This window comes from Hylaeus volcanicus, chromosome 6 (assembly GCF_026283585.1).
Source record: "Hylaeus volcanicus isolate JK05 chromosome 6, UHH_iyHylVolc1.0_haploid, whole genome shotgun sequence".
NCBI lineage: Eukaryota > Metazoa > Arthropoda > Insecta > Hymenoptera > Colletidae > Hylaeus > Hylaeus volcanicus.
The window spans coordinates 3,902,273-3,924,566 of record NC_071981.1 but is presented as its reverse complement, the minus strand read 5'-3'; the positions used below and the strand labels follow the sequence as shown (position 1 = coordinate 3,924,566).

Here is a 22,294-nt window from a genome sequence, read left to right as displayed (position 1 = left end):
TATTGTGACAGTATTAAATTTCATAGACGCGGGCAACGTAGTTAACATATCCGTTAACATCTGTTAGCGATCCAACGAATTCGAGTTTCACCTCTAGTGTGACAGAGGGGCTACGAGTCAGAGAAAAAGAGTAGGATTACGTAAACGAGCAAAGAAAAAATAATTTGGCCGCCCGGAGGACGATAAAAGACTCGTAGCTTCTCGATAGAGACGTTCTATGAAAGTTAACTCTCCCCCAGCGTTTCGTGATTTATTTAAACAGAGCGGCGTATTTTGTTTATCCAATAAATTTATCGTTGCGAGAGTTTCGAGTTCGAAGCACAAAGAGCCGGGTGAATTCCATGGAAATGCATTTAATCGATAAACTCTACTCCCGCGCTCTTTCGAACAGAGACAGACGGTAAATAGAGGGTGAATTTTCACCTCCCACCCCCACACCTCCTCGGAAGAGCAAAAGTTTTTTCTCGTTTTCATTAGCTATCCTTTTTTTCGCCTGTTAGATCTTGTTTCCACTTACCGTTTGGAAAGGACATCCTAATCTAGCACTTTGCGAGAATCATTTTTGTGTTTGCACTTCTTTCTAGATCTGTTTAGGATCTAAGTCCTAGTTAGAAGTTTATCGAGAGACTTGTAGGGGTAGTTATTCTCATCGGTATCGAATCAATCTTCGTGATTTCTTCCCAACCAAAGTGCCCGAAATAAACTTTGGCAATTTTGAAATTTGTCTCGCATAATTCGATGGAAATATTTTTTAACGACCTTAAGCAACAATAATCTATTTTCTGACCCAGAGAAAAAAGAATATCTCCCGTTCGCGCTACTGTTCAGCGTTTAGGCAACGTTGTTTAACCGGCGCAGTTGCCTCGGACTTAACGGAATACGTCGCTGTAACTACTTCGTTAACGCAAATCCTCTGTCGCCGGTGGACTTGCTTAGAAGCCGCGCGCCGGAATTCTCGGGCGCGTTAAAAGATAAAATTTGCATCGACGCGTCGAAGGGGGCATCGGAATAATGAATAGAAATGAAACATAAAACGCAGCCCCGGAACTTTGGTCTAAAAACTTTTTCTTTGCATGGAATTATAAGTTTTAAGCGCGATGTTTAAGTTTCATAAAACTGTTCGAAGATTCGCCGGCTATTGCGAGAACTGAAATATTGGAGCACAAGGACGGCGATGAGGACTTTCAACGTTTGATTCAAAGTTTCGTGGTAATTTGTGACGAGGACTTCTTAACGTCGGCTCGCTTTATTTCGTTAAGTTCATCCGAGGATCGTATACGCAATTTTAATTAATACAAATAGAGGGAAGCTAAAAATAGATATCCGAGTTTCGAATGCGTGCAATTATTTCGTTGGGTACGACGTTTTTATCACGAGAACGTAGACTTTTAATAGCAAAGTGATTTAACACCGCGCTCTAAATTAGATATTCGCGTTTAACAAAACACCCTGTATATTTTCATCCATAATAAGATAGAGTCTGTTTGGCCATTTATTGTATAGCCTCTAATTGCCGTTTTTATTCTCGATAGATTTGATACAAGCCGTCGGGCGATTTGTAGTTTCGGTTGCCAGCTAGCAGGGGTAACCGAGCGTCTATTAGACATGTAGCACCGGTTGCCATCTAATAGGCGCAGAGCAGTTGCCCCTGCTAGGTGGCAACCGGAGCTACGTCTGTAGCCAGACGGGTTGCATTGCATAGGCTCACTAAAATCTCCGATCTAAGGATTTATATCACAATAAATGACCTCGTACGATATATATATATATATATATGTCCATGATTTATTTCATCGAATACTATCTTATCATGGATAAAAATATACAAAGTTCCACTTGAATAAATTAAAAGGGGAAACTAAATTAAGAGGTACTTGACAATTTTTCTCTGAACAAAAGCATCGCGAGAAACATTTAATACATGGCTCCCCGCTGTGGTTTACTCCTTTAAACCTTCCGCATTAAATTCTGCACGGAAATTTAATTGAAACGGCGGAAAATACAAGGGATCTTCCGTCGCCGGGGTTATTAGTCATTATTATAAAGTCGTCCTGTCGCGTACACGGATTCAATGCCGAGATTATTATAGAATTTTCGAAAGACGAAAAACCGTGGGACCACATTATGGCAAGTAGGGCGAGACGGTAGAACGAACGGCTCGAAACGATTAAAAAGAACTCTTAATTGCTTTGCATTGACGTAGGTCCAGAGGGTTGCTGATTATTCCCTCATCCTTCCTGACGCAGCCCGTAATGATGTACCGTTTTACTTGCGCTTTCGCTTAGTTTTTCCGCGCAACCGGTGAGAAGGAAGAGAGGGTTACGCGCGAAACGCGTCTAAATTTATTTATATTCAAAGCGAACAACGGACTCGAATTGATAAATTTGTGGATCTTCTTTTACCTTTGATCGCGGTAAATAATTCTCGATCGCGACTATTTCTTCGCTCTTGCAAGTATTTTAAACTTTTTCTTAAATAAATAAAATAAAAATAGTTTCTTCTTATTTTCTACCGTTCAATCACTAACTCTATGATACTTGGAATTTGTTTCTCTTATCTGCTACGTGATTCCTTCGATAAAAACACCCGACGTTTCTGTGAAAATCATTTGTTAATCACGTCACTTGGCGAGTGCAATCTTTGCAATGGCCGAGAGCTGAAAACTTCGTACTCTATTTAACTAGAAGACACGGGAAACAGTGGCGCGAGGCGAGTATGGCAGCCGGATAAAGAGCGAAAGGGGATAGGAATAAGAGAGGAGGAAGCGAGCCGCGTGGGTGTTGGGGAGGGGGGGGGGAGGGAGAGAGACAGCGAGTGGCTCGATCGATCCAGAAACACCGTGTGTAAACTACCGAGCATAATCAAATTCCTTTTAGCTCGAATCCCCTCGCGTATCGGTTTCAAAGTGCCACTGTTTTCATTCGCGCCGTCCGAATCTGGTAAAAACGCGTCTCTCTGAGTGAGAGGGAACGGCGAGGGGGTCCGGAGGGTGTCGTGTTCCGCGCGTTAATCGCCAGCTTCGTTAATTGAGCCTGGTTGCTGCTAATTTTCACCCCCTTCGAAAGTCTTCGGACTGTGTTTCACGGTCTCGGTGCGGAGAAAATTTGAGAGGGGATTGAGGTGGTTGGGGAAGGTTCGAAAAAAAATAATATTGTGTTTTAGGATTTGTATGATTAGGATTTATTTGTGTATTTAGGAGACACAGAAGCGTAGAATACACTGTTTACGTCACAACGAATAGAGCTGTTTGACAACCTAATCCTAGCTACAATAATGCCTCGGATTCGAGATCAGTATTAATCTTTTTTCCTCGAGCTTACGTTCGATTCAAACGAACGTAATTAATCATATATTAATATTGATATAATATGTGATATTCGATGAAAATTTCACAGATAGGTTGTCGAGACAGAAATGAACGTTGGTTCGTCAATTAATGGCTAGTTGGAGCGATTTGTTACCCACGTCGATCGGTACACGACTCGAGTGAAATATAGATTGGAACTTTTAGGTCACCCTATACTTCCTGAAAGCGCGCCATAGCCCCATCTACTGCCGCGTGCTCGAGGGTTTAATCTAACAATGATTTATGCCTCGCAGTGGCTCTCATACGTATCGATTTAAACCTGTCACGGCTGTTGAAGTTAATCCTGACACTGCCTCTCCTATCCGACGAGTGTCACGAGTTCATCTATCATGGCTAATGAAATTCTGCGTTAAGTATAGCAATCGGATGTTTGTTGATTTATAGGACACGGTTTATAGGAAACGGTTTAAAATTGAAAGAAAATTCAAGCTTTAAATTTGTTCGACAAAGAAAATATTCAATTAGCAGAACGATTCAGGCGAGGAAAAAGAAAATTAATTTCGCCGGCTATCTTTTATTCGTGAATTTGATTTAGATGACTTTTGGACTAAATCGGAAGGTGCGGTTTAAAAGTAATACAGACTTCTCAGATAAGATAATAATAACGATAATAGCACCTTTTTATTATAAATACTGGCATTTTATCGAAAAGGAAAATTCAACATTGAACGAAGAAAAAGAAAATTAATATCGCCGGTTATCTTTTATTCGTGAATTTGATTTAGATGACTTTTGGACTAAATTGGAAGGTGCGGTTTAAAAGTAATACAGACTTCTCAGATAAGATAATAATAACGATAATAGCACCTTTTTGTTATGAATACTGGCATTTTATTGAAAAGGAAAATTCAACATTGAACGAAGAAAAAGAAAATTAATATCGCCATTGCGTAATTGTGAATTTCAATCTAAATTCTCGGATAGGATAATAATAATGATAATGGTCAATCAATCTCAGATAAAGCAACGATAACGATAACAGTTCCTTTTTTGTTATACCAGGGCTGTACACGTTAGGAAATTCAACGTCGAACCAAGGAAAAGAAAATTAATTTCTCGAGTAAACTTTTATTTGTTATTCGAGTCATTTATCTAGATGAGAATTTCGACCTAATTTGACGAACACGCTTTAGGAGCGAGGATTGAGCGTCACTAAAATCAACACGCTACTACATATTCCACTCTACGATTGTACCTTTACCCCCCCTCCTCCTCCTCCTCCTCCTCCTCCTCCTCCTCCTCCCCCGTCCCCCACACCATTTCGTCCTTTGCCCCCTACTCCCGCGCCTTGCTCCCTCCCCCGACGGCCATGAATGTATTATGTACGCTCCGTGAATATGTCAACTGCAGCATTGCGGATTATACGGTGGCTCTGCGATTTTGTTTCTTCTCGTTCGCCCGTGGCTTTTCATCTTTAAGGGTTTACGCCAAAGCACCGACGCGGAAATGTAGGCTCGCTTCGGAGTGTTATTCGAAAGGAACCGTGCCTTAAAAGTAATTTCTGCTTTCGTGCTCGAAATGCACGCCCTTTGAACCGTCGATTACGCTATTGAACTCTTTACGCTATTGAACTCTTTACGCTATTTTACAGTGAAACGAAAGATACGTAATTATAAAGTAAATTATGTTGGAATTGCAAAGTAAATAGAATTGTAATCTTATTGCACGTTTAGCTTCACGATTAGATTACTGGTATTTGTTTTGCAACATCGAGTGATTCTAAGCACAAAGGAAAATAGGATAGCTTCTTCCTTCCGTGTATAAATGCAATCTCCATCAATTCTTAACTGACCACCCAGTATCCCTCCAGCGACTACATTTCTTTCCTCTATCGGGTTCGCGGGCAGCGTGTCGTCCGAGGAATACTTCCTGACGTCTATTTTAATTTAAGTTACAAAAGACTACTTAAGAAGTTGAGTGAAAGACGAAGAGATAAAGAAGGTGGCGGGCGCGAGATGAGATTACCCAGATAGATAGAAAGTTTCCCCAGCTACGATAATAATATCACGCTGGCATGCTTGGGAGTATACAAGTCGTTTATTACGTTTAATGTAATAAATTTCGCTGGGTAAATGGTCGCGGGCCGAGTCGCGTTACACGGAAAAGTAATTAACGCCTTGTCTCAACTGACAGTCGCTCCGCGACAAAATCGCTCGTAGCTGAACCGCGACAAGAGGTCACGTTGCCGTGTAGGTTTTATTTGCGACAACTTCTCAAGATGCTTTTGTCGATTAGATTTAACATATGGTCTAATCGACGGAACGAGGATAGAAGAAGGAAGAGAAGGGAAGATTTTGTCGCCACGCGACTGTCAATCAGGACATAGAGTTAAGGTTCGTCGTGTCGCGATATCATTATCAATGACGCGATCCTCGCGTTCGGAACAAACGGATCGAACTCGCGAGCGGGAATTAATACGCACGGTATAAACAATTTCCAGTGTTATTTATCATTTTTCGCCGTCGGGGAATCAATCAAAACGGCCGGGGAACGGTCTGTAAAAAATTTCATTGAATTCCGAGCCGCGAGGGTAATTTATGAACGGTAATGCGAAATTTATGTCGAACGTCGATACGATGTTTGCGCGATAGATCTGTATAAAATTGATTCACCATTCTTCAGTTGCGGTATGAATTTTTACAAAAATACTTTTCACAGATTTCGATTCTCCCAAACGGTTGGCTTTAATTTGGATGCTAGGATGCTAATGGTAATTTTGAAGCAAAGACAAAACATAAACACACGTATAATTATTCCTCGAGAGGTTAAACTTGAACGTTGCTTCCCATGGCTTACAGAGGGAGAGAAAAGGGAGAGAAGGAATTACGCAAACTCCAAATTACTTTTTCCCGATACACCCGGCCCAGGGGTTCATTAACAATTCTTAGTATTCTCTCCCGTGCCGCAAACATCATTTGGACCACTGCCATAAAACATTCCCCCGTGCCGTCTTACCCTATCTTTTCGCTGGTTTAGCAGTTAACTCCCAGCCCTTTTCATCCCAGCGCCTGATATTGGTTGTTAACCCCATCCTGGGACGCGGCTTGATCCATCCATGCCACTCTTTAATGGTCGTTCGGAGACAGGGAATCGCGGAACGAGGGCGATTTCGTTCGACCCAATAAACGTTGGCAAAATCTCGTCATTCTTCCACTCGTTAATTACAGGTGAATCTTTCACGAATGTATTTTACTCTGCAAATATCGCGATACGAACTCTATCCTATAAATGCATAAAAAATCCACGGTTCAATCATCGTGTTCGCCTAATTCGCAGGTCATCTTCTCAAAGCATCCACGTCCATCCTCTTTCGCGTGTCCATTAGGCGCGAGATTCGAATGTCAATCCTAATGGAATAATAGTGACAATTGCATCATCCCTCTCACCTCTCTTCCCTTTCACAACAAACGTGTTGCTGAAATCACAAGCAAAAATAGATGGGAATAATGTCCCATTTAGCACCGTGGGGCATTATCGGCCATTATACTTCGTCGGGTCGTTCGGTGTTGGTGAATTGATAGGTTATCGGTGTGTGTGTTAGGGTGGCGTGCGAGTCCCCATAGCAACGTCGGAATACATTTCCACGTGATTCCGTGCATACTGTCCACGTAGCGAGTTTGGGGTTAGATCTGCGCTGGTGTCCGTGCCAACATCGCCCGCTACCTTCTGCCACATTCTTGCCCTTACACACGTGCACCTCCTGGCTTCCCTCTGTTCTTCTCTTTCTCCCCACACCACCGCAGTCCCTTTAATCCCTCTATCCTCCCTCACCCCTCGCACCCCCTTGTAGATACACATCTCGGATACGTGCAGTCAAGGGGAATGCCCGGGCGCATAGAGTGTCTCATCTTCCGAATGCACGGCTAAACGACGGAAGTGGGGGCCAAATTTTCGACGCGTAAAATGACTCGGTGTCCTCGAGGCTCCCATTGTGATCGCGTTATTCGATATTCGACTCGCCAAACATCGAGAGTGGTCAGGATCTCTTCGGTTGCTTTTAATGTCAGTTTAAAGTTTGTACATACAGTCGAAGCAACCACTTTGTGTAGGGTATTGGGATGTTTCAAGTTTGAGTAATTAATAATTGATATTTGGATATTTCACTTCTTATAATTGATGAATATAATTGTTAATATGAACCCATTAATATGAACCCATTAATATTTGAAATGGTTTCCAAATTACCTTTCACAGAGATCAATGATAATATTGAACTATCGCCGGAGAATTTTCTGCGACGCAGTACGAAAAACGGTCCACCGCGTTTTCTCGTTGTCAGTGTCACTCACTTTCTAAAACTTCGCAATCGGTCAAGTGGCTCAACCATTCCGATCGGAAAGCGAGAGATTACGAATTTAGAGGAACTTCTGCGCGCGAAGTTTTAAGGACGCGTTCAAATATTTAAATCGAATCGTGTCGCGAAGTTCAACTTCCGCCATCAGTTTCACCGGCGAGTCTAACGTGATTACGAAGTTGCCACAATTTACCCGGTCGTCCCGTAACAACAGGTTCCGGATGGCGCGATAGATTGGCGTTGCGCGAGATACCCGATGCTTATGTTCTTTTAATGCTGCTCAGAGACACCTGATCATCCTGATACACGCCTAATAAAACTTAATACAGCATAATGGAGACTATTTACATTGTAATACTTCGCGACTAGGTGAACTTATGCCACCTCTTTTTTTGAGTCCGGTGCAATCACGGCAAGGATCCCGTTACGCTTAGTCAATGGATCGGTTGCCTGCCGCCAGGGGCACTGAGACGGTTGCCTGCCGCCAGGGGCATTGGGACGGTTGCCTGCCACCAGGAACGTTGGGCCGGTTGCCTGCCGCCAGGGGCACTGGGACGGTTGCCTGCCACCAGGAGCGTTGGGCCGGTTGCCTGCCGCCAGGGGCATTGGGACGGTTGCCTGCCGCCAGGGGTACTGAGACGGTTGCCTGCCGCCAAGGGCACTGGGACGGTTGCCTGCCGCCAGGAGCGTTGGGCCGGTTGCCTGCCACCAGGAGCGTTGGACCGGTTGCCTGCCGCCAGAGGCACTGGGACGGTTGCCTGCCACCAGGAACGTTGGGCCGGTTGCCTGCCACCAGGAGCGTTGGGCCGGTTGCCTGCCGCCAGGGGCACTGGGACGGTTGCCTGCCACCAGGAGCGTTGGGCCGGTTGCCTGCCGCCAGGGGCGCTGAGACAAGTTCCACGAACATCCCCACCAAATCTTCCTTCCTGCCCCTCCAGAATACATATAAAGCTTAAAAATCGAGACTCTAAATAAAACACCCCATTGCTCCAAAATTATTTCCAAAATGAAATTATTTGTCAACGTCGAAAGGCTTTATACAGTAACTGTATACGGAGGCGTGAAGTTTCCTAGCACGTTATCTTTGAATTTCTCCCTGATGGACAGGTTATCGTGGCCGATTCTCGTCAAACGTTTCCCGAACGATCATCGAATTAGTCCCATCGCCGTGATACAAGGCGAGCAAGCTAGAGAGTAGATGGTGCATGAAAGAGTATAGCAGAGGAAGAGTGAACAGAAGAGGAGATAAGTGGGCGAGTGTGATGCGACCAAGAAGGTAAAGCAACGCTGGAAGGTAAAAGAGTAGACAGAAGAAGAGGAATAGGGGATGCGAAGAGACAAGAAAAGACGGCAAAGGAAGGGGTTGGGAATGGGGCACGGATGAGCGCGGAGCTAAAAGATGAAAGTATAACTTCAGCCAGCAGTGATTCCCAAACTAAACAGAACGTGTTGAGTTTTATGCGAGTAAACGCCAAGTTCGGCCTATCGGGTAACGAATCGTTTAAATAACAGGAATACAACTATTTGATTGACCGGTTACTTTGATAGCAGCTCTGTTTTCGACCCTTTGCGCCTGTCCAACTGAAAACAGTTGTTAACGCAAATTGATCGATTTGCCCATTCGTTACTTTGAACGTGATTGCCCAGCCGTGTAAATATCGAAACATCATGTCCGATACGGGATACCGTCGATTCCGTGGAACGCTTTCAATGAAACGTTCGGCTCCTTGCAGCTACAATCTGTTTCGCTTGGCTCAAAGCTTATTTCGTCATGGGTTATAAATTTATTCGAATAGCAACCGAGTACACATGCTATTAATTCAATATTAATTAAAGTGTACGTTATCGTTATCCTTAAAGTGTACGCTAAAGTATAACAATACGTTACAGTATATTAATCCAAAACATATACAGAGTGTATTTTTATGTCAACACAAAATAGACACAGTACACGTATCCTGTTATTTAGGAGCGTAGTTTTCTCGCTATAGTAACAAGACCGATCCATAGATCGATTAGTTCAACTCATTCAGCGATTATTTTCCGCTGGATTTCCTCTCTGCTTCCCTAATCGAAAAGCTCCCGCGACAAGCAAAGTCTCACAGTTGAATTAAATCCCACAAATCAGCAGGTCCCAAGAGTTAGGTCAAAGTTTGTGAAAATGACGTCGCCGCTGGCATCAACGGACAATTAAATTATCGTCGAGGCAGAGTAGATAACGATGCACTCGAGGTACAACATAAACCACGGGTTACGTTGGCTGGATTATGTGTATACATAACGAGCACATAGGTGTTTTAGCTTCGCTCGCGATAAGTGAGTACCTATGTGATGGGGGACGGGGTCAGGTTACCCGGGAGGCTACACCGTGCCGCCATCTGTCGATGGATGGTCGAATCAGCAACGAGTCTGAACTCGGTCGACACAGTAGTTTCCTCTTTGCAGGTAAAATAGAATTCTAAAAAGAATCGACCAGAGGTAAAGAAGATCGTTAACGAAACGATATATACGTTTCTCGATAGAATAACACATAAAGAATGGGAAAATTGTATTTATACTGATAAGGAATACTTGTTTGGTTACAGGACGAGGTGCTGACGATATCGGAGAAAGTGGTGGTCCGCGTCAATGATCTCATCACGTGGTTATCGCCCGCGTTGGAATGGTCGTGGGGTCGGGAGGTATCTTACCCACCAACCCCTACGTCATCCCCGGAGAGCAGTCCGTTGAGATACGAGATACCACAGCCGCAGGTGCTCACCGACCCTGGCATCGATTTTTCCGACGTCGACAAGCAACAGAAGGAGTACGAGAGCAACGTCAACGTGAGGAAGACGGAATGCGTCACCCAGACGAAAGTAGTCGTTCTCTCTTACCCGAGGTACTGTCGATATCGGGCCCTTCTACGTAGGCTCGAGGGTGCCGAACCGTCCTGGCTTTGCTCGTCCATAGCAGCCGCACTAGGTGGGTTCACCGCCACACCGGGTACCAGGGTACTCTTCTGCAGGGACACCTTCGACTACCCTGACCTCGAAACTCACGAACTCCTCTGCAATCATCTAGGTAAGCTTACCGACTGAGTTGTTCTTGTTATTAGGTCGTCCCAAAAGTTTCTTTCGTCAGTTGCATTCAATTATTTCCTGTGGCAGTGTTTATATAAATAGACAATCTAATTTCTTAGATGTTGATGTTGTGACAGTAATGGAGCAAAATGAATCGTACGCAATTCAATAATGTAACATTAGACATAAAATATTGTGTATGTATTACTTATTAATAAAACGAAAGAAACTTTCGGGACAACCTAATACATGCAGATTAGTAGTAGAGCTATAGGCAAGTCCAAATTTAGCAGACTTAACTTAGACTTATTGTTAATCTAACAAATGAGCCTGGGTTAGGCCATGTTAGATCGTAAGATGCACCAAGACCAAATTCTCTACCTTCATCGCATTTCCCCTCCACTTTTCAAGCTGTGTAACGAGATATATTTATTCTGTTACTACCCACCCATTTCATCGCCTCGCAGCATTTTTCACCATATAACGTGACATGAATTACGGCTGTTCGAAAATAAAAAGATATTCAATCTTAAAATAATGTATCTCTCGTTTGTATTCACTTGTCAGGGCAATCAGCTCGAATGAATTCAAAGTTAGCGAATTGTGTACTCTGTGCCCACCTCCAAATACACCGAAACGCGTTTCAACGAAGTTTAGCATTATAATTCGGTTAGTTGCAAAACGTGTCAAGCTGTCGCTCCAAAGCTTGTCGTGTTCCATTTAATAATTAAACAACGCTTCGCGCGCGCGCGCAGTGTATTAAAATGAACCGAAAAATATCCGAACAAGAGCCTCGTCTGAAAATATATTATCAAAGATAGCAAATGGCTTGGTATAATTCATTTAGTGTAGTTTCTTTATTGAAGTGCCTATTCTTTAGTTTCTTTAGATAAGTGCACTGTAATACCATATGCGAAACCAACAAAGGGTAAGAAAAGTGTCGAGAAAGGAATTGTTCTTTCTAAAAGACGGTTGGTAATTTTACTCGTGATGCTAAAAAAGATTGAACAGCACTGAGATTTAGGGAATCATTTACCGACGGAGACATTTGCGCGCGCGATCACAGCAGACGACAATCGTTAGGAAACAGAAGAAACATACCCAAGTACGGCCGGCACGAGCGGACATCACGAAATTTTAACGAACGCGTTTTTCGAACTCGCAACGTTACTCGATCGTCGACGTATCGTTCCATTGTATTATCAGAGGTGATCGTAATCCGAATTAAGGCGTCCAGTAAAAGCGTTGTCAGGTTCTGCGTCGCAATTAAAACGTGTTCGTACTTCAAGTTTCTTTTTGTACGTTCGCGACGGACAGCATGATTGTGATGAAAATTAAAGAGAATAAAATTGTGTATTACAAAGTGATAGGTGAGCATAACGATGAAAATTCTTTTCTTGTGTAAACTGGTTGGGACGAAACAGTTAGTGGACATCGACAAGTAATTGGGAAAAATCGATTCGCGCACGTGGTGCAGTTAAAGATCGACGCGATTCTTGTTTAGGTAAAAAATACGAATAGCGTATGGAAGAGAAGTCGAACGAATCTCGATTCGTTATTCGTTCGATACTAATTACCTTTAAATAAACTAAATTAGGTTAGATTAGGTTAAATTGAACTTTTCGCGAAAGAAGCGAAGGGTTATCTTTGTTTAAATTATTGAAATAAAACGGCCATTTCTGGTGTTCCGACAGGTTAGTTAAGAAAAAGTGACTGACGTTAACCTACGCATTGTTTCATGATCGATAAGGAATTTGTGACAAATTTTATAAGTCTTCGTAGGGACGATGCTATAATAGCAGTGGCAGTATGAAATTGTTGCGATTGGCAATTTTGCATATCGTTTTAACATTTTACCTACCGATAGTTTCGTAATCGTCTTTTTTGCCAAGACACCCAGTACTTTATTATCTATTATTAAAATAACACTTAATGCTTGCGTCGTTACATGAATTATGAGATATATAACATAAATATTAATCAAAAAACGATTCTAATAAATACATTTAAAATTGAATAATATTAATATTATAAAAAGAAAAAATATTATTGAATCGAATGTCCAATCGCTACCAATCGATAAAACGTTAATTAATTCATAAAATAATCATATTTCACGTGTGCATTCTACAAACGTTCAATATATTTTTCATATTTATACACGTCGTGAAATGCATAAAATCTGCAGTCTGACGGCTTCCATTTTTTCGCCAGAGTTAAATGTATCGGTTACATTGCGTTACTGGTTGCATTGTGCTCGCTACAGCCAACGGTCGTTAATATGAATTATTAGTTGCAAACTGTCGTTACGTTTCTCAATTAATCGAAGAGTTCGGTAATGGCTGTAGTGTTATTTAGTATGCATTCCGGTTCGAACAATTATAATTCATGCAACCTTGTGCATTAATTCGCTCTTCTGTTCGATGAAAATGCATTTGTAGAAATTCTACTGATTAGCAATCGCATTGTCACGTTCGCGTAAAGACGGGCGTTAACAATTTGAGGTTAGCGCGCAACATTGTATTCGTATAAATTAACTAGACATTGTTTCGAAGTTTTTTTTAGGAAGAGTTCTGCACTTGCCGTATGGACTGCATTCAGAGATAGAAAAAAAATTTTGGAAAAGCACAAAAGACCCCATGTTGACTGTTAGGGGATAATAATTTAATAGTAAAGTAGAATGCATTGATGAATTTTCTGTTTTAATTTTCAGCACCAAAATTGAAGGGACGGCCGAGGAGAAAGCGTAAAAAGCGTAGCGCGTCGCCCGGAGAGTCCAGCAATGAAAGCGAGGCGTCCGTCGCGTCCACGTCGAAGAGCGTGCCGCCTAATACCACGAGCCTGGTGGTGTCCAACGTCGGCAGACCACCGTCGTCGGTGGTACGGCGTAGCGAGAGGAACACCAGCGCCGAGGAAAAGAAGTTCCTCACGGACGTGCAGAGTTTCATGAACTCGAGGGGTACGCCTGTCGGAAAGATGCCACTGCTGGGCTACAGGCAGAGTCAGTATCTGTGCTTCTTTTTTTTTTAACGATTGGCGACAATGTTTAGATGCTTTTTAGGCAACACGCTGACAAGGAGAAGTCGGCTGCAGAGCAGGGTCGTCAATTCGATCAACTTCTTTCTCGTTGGATCTAGAAGAGCTAGAGTAGCGCCGTCTTAACGTATGGGCACGCTGGACCCTATGAACTAAGGGGCCTCGTGTCAATCTATGCAACGCTGAACACATCTGTAGCACAAATACATAGACTTGTACAAATTAACGCGAGCTCTGACAGCATTAGTTGGATTACTTGGATTTCTTATCTTATTTAGTCTGCGATATTAAAAGGAAATAAATGTAATAAGAGACCCAGTCCACTGATTTGCTACTAATGATACTGTTAAGACGGCTGTGAGCAAGAGTAAATATTTGAAACAAATACACCTTGCTGAACCCAAATGTGGAACACACCGTCTATTTCCGTTCTAGACACATCAAAAAAGTAGTTGATCAAAAATTGACAACCCCGCCGATACGACTTCTCCTTGGCAGTTTTAGAAACGTTGGTTCGTTGTCAATTAAATTGAAACAGTGATTGGTACTGTTCGAAGCTGATATACAGCAGTGTTTCCTTTTGACAAGTAACGTTCAGATAGAACCTCATCCGTAAGATAAGATACACTGGAATGACGAGTGTTGTTTTATTTGCAGTCGATCTCTTCCTGTTTTATACAAAAGTTCAGATGCTCGGTGGCTACGACTCCGTCAGCGCTGGTCGCCTTTGGAAGACTATCTACGACGACATAGGTGGTAATACGGGGAACACCAGTGCTGCGACTATCACTCGTCGACATTACGAAAGGTGACGTGCTCTAAGGAGACCAATCTTATCCGTCAAGACCAGTTTCGATTTACTGACTTTACTTCTATGTTAACAGGTTGCTGTTACCGTACGAGAGGTACCAAAAGGGCGAAGAAGCAAAAGTGAGACTGACGCTTGGAAGGCGTACCAAGACTAGTAGCGTATCCGAAGAGTCTGAAGACGTCAAACAAGAAACCAACGACCTTTATTCATCGGAAATACCTCCACCCGTAGAAACTAATCTTACAGCTACGACACCTCCCCTTCAACCAATTGCAACTACTGTGAGTGTCTTCCAAACAATTTAACCCCCTCGTTACTATCGATATATCGATTATCGACTCGTTATTCAATCGTGTTCTTTATTTTCGCAGCCGTTCCTTTCGAGCGAGAAACCCAAAACGGAGACAGGCAAAACGTCGTCCTTACGTAGCGTAAGGGTGAAGCCAGAACGCCTGAAGTCGTTGAACACTATGATTGCCAATAGTACGCCATCGCCCAGCCAGCAAGCCAATCAACTGCCAAGTCCACCACCTTCTTCTAACACGTCGGTTTCAACACCGAGTAGTACACCCTCCACAACGCCCACGAACGGTACCGGAAGTCAAAGCGTATTGGAGAGACAACTGAACAGTCCTCTGATATCGCAGCAAGTCCCACCGTCGTGTTCGCCGCCGGATCTGCCGGGTCTGCCGGTGACCACGGTAGCAACGAACGCTACTACAGTCGTAACGTTAACTCCGCCGCCGGAGAAAGACATGAAGGAAATTAAACTAGATTCCAAACAGACCACCCTGCTGGCACAGGGTAAGGAGAACATCCCTTTGTTCGGTGAGAAATCCATTTTCGCTGAAAAGGCGATAGCGCCTCCGAGGTCGCCGGAAGTCATAGACCTGGAATCGGAGAGCGACACGAGTAGGGACAAAATAATCATTCCCAGCTTTAAGAAACGTAAACTCGAAATCTTACGCGAAGGTGGTCTCGAAGTCACTGCCGTTGACCTGGACACACGACCGAGCGTGATTCAAAGCAATCCTCCGGCGCCAGCAACGATGAGATCCGAGGAGAAATCGCCAATATCTTACCCTCTTCCAGTCACACCCAACTCCATTCCGAAACTGATTTCCGTCACTGTGACACCGGACATAGGGCATATGTTGTCGTCGCCGCAAGAACATCAGCATCCCCATCATCAAGCCCGGTTGCAAGTACCGAACAAACAACCACCCGCTCATCATAACAACAATAATAACAATACCACGGTGAACAATAATAACGTGGTAAATAGTCGCGTGATAAATCTTGGCACCTCCAATAATGCCGCGTTGTTGCAATTGTACGCGAACGCGAACGTACCGCCGCCTGCGTCTTCAGCGATGCATCACCAGGCTAATCATCGTTTCGTACCACCCAGCGTTCCCAACGGAAGGATATTCCCGCCAAAGGTGACACAATCGAGGTCGATGTTCGCGCACAACGAAAAGATGGTGTACGGAGATCCGAAGGATATCCTCAGTCCTCCGAAGTATCGTTCCTCGTTTCACCGTTTACCGCATCAGCAACACATGAACAATAATAACGACTCAATAGCGCACGGAGGGGTTCTCGATTTGACGCAAAAGTATGGCGATAAACCGGTATTCCCGCGACCGAGCCTAGAAATAGTGAAAGTACCTGTAGTGCCGAGGCCTAATCCATTGAACTTGGAGATGAGGAACTCGTCCACGGCTAAAGAGAAACCAACGGACTGTTCGAAACGTGGTACCTTTCCTGGCTACCAGAACGTATTGGACAGTCGAACCATGGCTTCGAATAATCTAGAAATCACCATCGTGAACCCTAAACAAAAAAACAATCACACGAGTACGCCGACGACGGTTCGCGTACCGAGTCCACCTAATAGAAGTAACGCGATGCCTGCGCAGAGAAGACAACAGGTGAACGGAAGGTACACGACAACGAGGAGCGAGCCAGTTTCACCGTACACACCCAGAAAGCCAATTAGTCATCCTGTTATACCGAACGTACCTAATCTAAATCATCTAAATAGCGGAAATTCCTATCCTAGAATGGAAACAGCCATGCAGCAACAGATAAGCATAGACAGGAGAAAAAACGTGGAGAGCAGCGGTAAGGAGCAACATCAGCAACGTCGAATCAGCGAGGGCGACAAGTCGTTAATGACGCAACAGCACCAGCACCACCAGCAGCAGCAGCAGCAGCAGCAGGAGTCGAGGCAAACCGAGGCTGGAAGGCGACACAGCGTTCCAAGCATACCTTCAGGTTACGTGCCCACGGTACCTCAAAGCAATCCAGCCTACCTTCCGCAACTGCCAACAAACACGCCCGGCAAGTTCCTACCGATTTTGGACCCGATGTATTATTCCGCGTTCTACAACGGTTTATTCACCCCGCCGCCGATTCCGCCCACGGCCACCACGTCGTTTCTACCGCCGGAATTCAGCGCATACTACAAGGAATTACTTGCTTCCTCGCAACCAAGACTGGGGATGGCGGGGCAGAATCAGCCGACTGCCCCGACGTCTAAGTAGAAAATGGGATCTCATATGTAGGGTTTCCGACGTAGTAGCGAATAATGTCGGTTTCGTTTTCTAAAGACAAAGATCCGTCGGATTTTCCTCGCCACGAATAATCTATTTTCGATTCAAGAATCATTCAAGGAGGACTTCCTCGTGCGTGTCAATAAGGACAATTTTTTTTGAGTGAAAAAAAAAACAAAATGAGAGACCGGACTTTCGATCATCGTTTGAACGTTGTCTTTTGGACAGTCTTCTCCCGTAATGTTCGATCCGTACGCGATGCAGGCTGTCCGGTGATTTGTGACACAATCGATCGGGAGTGGATCCTTCGAATGAAACATTAGTGGAAAATGGAATTTGGCAATCGACGCGTTTTCGTATATGAAAAATAGCACTACTACGAAAATGATGTATTTACAAAAATATCGTTTGTATTTTCAAGTACGAGAACTTCTTTTTACTACGTTTTTTTCATTTTATACTAATAAGTTTTTGACTATATCTCTTTGAGGTAAGATGGATTAGAAATTGTTCTACTGGTTGCTTGACTTCAATATTTTGTTTAAAGTTCTTCGTTTAGTTGCCCATGCTATGATCTAATGGTAAACGTTAAATAAGTGAGACTTGAATTTACTTTCTCTTTCAAATCGCGTGCCTCAAAGAGATAGCTGGACGATGGATCATCCGTATACGATTTTATCATGAATCACCGGACATCCTGATTAGAAACGAAAGAGTACAGTTTAAACAATAGAACGCAAGCGGAGACTGTGAAAGTTCGAATGCGCGAACGAATAATTTACAGTGGAATATAGGTGTGTACATGCATATATTATGCAATAAATTAGGTAGTAATTTTTTATATGTAACAATAACAACTAGACAAACAACTTTGTTGTAGGTCGAAGAGAAACAATGATTCGGTTTGTTTTAATTCTTCTTCTTTTTTTTTACACATATATTTCCAGAGTGTATTCGATATTTAGAGAGAGAGAGAGAGAGAAAAAAAAGAGCGTACTAAAGCACTGTGATAAAGATCAGAAAGGGAGAAAAAAAATACTGTACTCATTGAATGCAGTTTGACTCTTTTCATACGAAAATACCACTTTTCCACGTTCAATTCTATCGCGATCTTTGCTCGTGCGCCTACCAGGTCGGACTATAATTTCTTTTCTGATTTGTAATTTTTTTCTTTTTTTTTTTTTTTTTACAAATTCTCCAAAAGATTCGATTCAATTCTCTGTCGCGTAGTAGGGTCAGGATTCCTTCATTTCGAACGTGCGATGTGATAACTAAATAAATAAATATAATGAATAAATAAATAAATAAATAAATATATATGTATATGTGTATATGCGAGATTTTTAGCCGACGGATCGTCAGAACGTATAATTGTTTATTGTATAACGATAAATCTTACCGTAGCGTATATCGATCGCAAGAACCCTATATCTGTAAGTTTAGACAAATTTTCATTGTATCTCTCTTGACACACGTACATACGATATACACATACGCGCGCGCTATCACCGTACTCCTACACACACACACACACACATACACCGATACGTAGTCAGCTCTAAAGGAGAAATAAATGCACGCAACGCGGTGTTATTAGCAACGAGACGAATGTATATAATGTATATAATAATCACGTATCCATTAAGCTAGATAAAAAGTCCCCAATGCATTGTATCTTTCAACATTTTACGTAAGAAAAAAAAAACGTGTTAAGGTTTAGCAAGTGTGTACAGGTTGTCTGACTTTTGTGTGGCCCCAACGATAGTCGTATCGCTGTATAAATATATTCTTCGCTAGGGTGCAACGCAATATTTTTTGCAGAATACTTTTTTAGAAGAAGTCTTTTGTACATTTAGACAAGAAAAAAAAAGGAAATGCTGCCAAGCACGTTTTCATTTTCGTCGATATGTGTATGTATATGAATATATATGTGTATGTATATATATGTATATATATATATATATATGCATATAAATATATTTAAACATATATTTATACGGTAATATCGATAACGGTGAGAAAAAAATGAGTATGCGTGCGTGCGCGCGCGTGTGTGTGTGTGTGCGTGAGAGAGAGAGAGGAAGAGAGAAAATACGAACCTTTCTTTTTATATATATATATATATAAAGTATAATATATATATATAATATACATATATATATATACATATACTTTCGTTTAACGAGAGCACCACCATGATCGACTGATATGTAGACATGCGCGCGTGATCGCTGCCGGAAGCGACCGAACATCGCGGGCCACCGACAATTTGGAATGGAGAGAAGGAAAACAAAAAAAAACGACGACGGTATATCCATGTTAAACGTAGACGTATCGATAGAATTTGTTCGTTTTAGGATACTTCTCTGATAAAGAAAGCTAAAAAAAAAAAATAACAAAAATAAAATATCAGATAACGTTAAAGCATTCGTAACCCTAAGACGTGTACGTACAAGAGTGTATAAAGGTCTTCGCCTGACCGTTCATAGCAAAAATCAAGATTTCTATATCGATGTCTTTCAAGAATAAGTTGTTCGTGCTGCACGCAGGCAGAGATGGGTAAATTTATTATCTAGATAAAAATTGTGAATGCATATTGATCATTGAACGATGTCTTTCCAATCGTTTTATTACAAATTCTTTCGTTCTTCGGTCGTATTAAACACGAAAGGTATCGTTCGATTATTATTTTGCACCGAACAACCATTGGGATTAAAAGATAACGCTCGATCTGTTATTTGTTCGATAAAAAAACCACGATACGAATTGTAAAACGAAGTTTATATACAGGATGTACGAAAAATGTTGGAGGTCCTTGAAAGGAGTGGTTCGGGGGATGATTTGAAACAACTTTTTCCTCAGCGAAAATAATGTTTCAAATCACCCCACGAACCACCCCTTTCAAGGACCTCCAACATTTTTGGGGCATCCTGTATTTCATTGAATTACGAAATGGAACTATTTATTTCATTCTCTAGTTGTATCATATGAAATATATATAGATATCGAACGAGTAAAAGTTTCTCTGGATAACTTCGTTGAAATAAACATTGAGAATAAATTTCAATGGCTATTTATTATACTGTACGATTAAATTGTGGGAGATACTCGATTCTGCCACAGAAATTTCAATTTTTATTTAACTGGTGAATAGAGTCCGTGCGTTTATCTTTTATTCGTTATTTGACATTTTTATCTAGATTAAGTATTTTGCCCCTTACTGGTCGCGACTCACGTACGTGGTTTTATTTTCCGGAGAGATCGTCCGGTGACGCCCGACGCGTTTAGAATGAGAAATCTTCTTTTTTTTTTTCGATTCAATTCGAATCATATGTATTATTATTATTTTTGTACAACGAATACTTCTCGTCTAGTATTTTCTTTTCGCGGGGGGTGTCCTCTCTTATTCGAACGGTGCTGTGTTTACAAAAGTATTTCCGGCGAAACACGTTTTGTATATTTTGTTTATAATTCTCGCGGAAACGATATATCGGTTATTCAACAGGAGACTGTCGACAGCGCGAAGGAATTCAACGATTTCAACACATTCGAGAGACGATGCCATTAAATATTATTACGAAACTATTCCCAGTAGTCGATATGTTGAAGTGGGATAGGCCGATTCGTCGATTTCGAATGTGTTGAAATAGATGTTCGCGTTCCAGTCCGACGAACCGTAATCGAAGGTAAAAAGACTTTTGATTTCGACGAGTGCGTTGTATATAGAAGACGAGATATATGTTGCTGTTGCGATTATGATAATAATTCGTTTCAACGTCGGCTGAGATAAATGAAAAAGAAACGTGGATCGAGTAAACGGCACAAGGGTTTATTTTTTCTTTTATTACGAAAGGGCCGAAAAAGAATAGAAGGGGCTTGTACGAGAATACGTGCCATAAAACTGCTTAGATAGTGACTTTGAAAAAAATCGAACGATAACGACCTTCGTTTATATGTGCTTTTAACGAGCCCTTTATCGATTAGCGAGGGAGAGTAAGGACGATAGTAGAATGAAAGTTTAAACGATTAAAAAAAGAAAAAACGAAAGTGCAAAATTCCATACCGGAAGATTTTTTTATGTAACTTCAGTTTTGTTTTGTTACCGTGATTGTTTTGTATCTCAAATTGTAGCGCGAGACAGAGTGAAAGCTGTATAATGAAATGTGTATGAATGAGAACGCAGCGAGTGAGATAGAGAGAAAATTAGTGAACGATTAATATTCAATCAAAATCAGAAAAAAGTCTATGTTCGTTTCTTTCTTTTGCGAGTTTTCTCTTGATTTTTTTATATACGTAGCAAGTGACTTTTTAGCGTAACATCTCGTTTCCCAATTTAATAATAATAATTATTATTATACGATACAAAATATTTTTTATTATATGGGCATTTCAGTTCCTAAATTGGAAATAAAATATCTACCACGAACGATTTTTTTTATTGCGCGAGCATTTTCAACACGCTTGCGCTGTTTCGATGTTTCATGTTCAAACGTTCGTTTCTTTATATCTCGTTTTAAAGTCAAAATAGTTGGCTTTATTTCTGTCTTCCAAGAAACTAAGAAAAATCGAATTTCACGCATTGAGGCGTACTTGAGAAGCTTGACCTTTTCGGGTAAGTACAATTACAGTCATTTACACTCGTTAGAGTGACAGTGATGTGTCAAACACGTCTTTCTCATTGTTGAAAACCTTCTAGTAGTATTATGAATAATGTGCGTATTATATTTTTCTTTGTGTTTGTACATTATATATATGAGAAACATTTAGTTACGACATACGCGAATCATATGTATATCTCGTGCATACTTCGGCCATACAATGGTCTAGATTATATGGTCGAAGATTCGCAGCAACTTCGAGATGACAACAGAACAGATAAACAGGCTAAGGTAAATTGTCGCATAAAAGGGCACTCCTGCGCCTACGAGCACTCAACCGGCCCAACATATTTTAACATCTCCAAATAACTCATGAAGAATGACGTAGTATACAGCATCGTAGAAGTTTTCCCTTTAATTTCCCTTCATTTCCTTGCACATTTCTCTTTAACTTCCCTTCATTTCTGTGACATTTCCTGGTATATTTCCCATTAATTTCCCTCCATTTCCTGGTATATTTCCCTCCATTTCCTGGTATATTTCCCTTTAATTTCCCTTCATTACCTTA

At 41.8% G+C, this 22,294-nt stretch overlaps 1 protein-coding gene across 3 annotated transcripts in view; it reads left to right on the top strand.

The window, feature by feature from the left end:
* LOC128878627 (bromodomain-containing protein 4-like) overlaps nt 1-21,554 on the top strand; it is a 191,197-nt gene extending 169,643 nt beyond the window's left edge. Inside the window, exons 3-7 of one of the 3 annotated variants that reach the window (XM_054126955.1) lie at nt 10,247-10,724; nt 13,437-13,682; nt 14,417-14,567; nt 14,644-14,851; nt 14,942-21,554. In XM_054126955.1, the coding sequence (XP_053982930.1) occupies nt 10,247-10,724; nt 13,437-13,682; nt 14,417-14,567; nt 14,644-14,851; nt 14,942-17,119 (3,261 nt within the window). In that variant the 3' untranslated portion in view covers nt 17,120-21,554. Of the gene's footprint in view, nt 1-10,246; nt 10,725-11,716; nt 12,094-13,436; nt 13,725-14,416; nt 14,568-14,643; nt 14,852-14,941 lie in introns of those variants that run through there. The other 2 variants (XM_054126954.1, XM_054126956.1) reach the window with 2 other exon arrangements.
* The last annotated feature ends 740 nt before the right edge of the window (nt 21,555-22,294 follow it).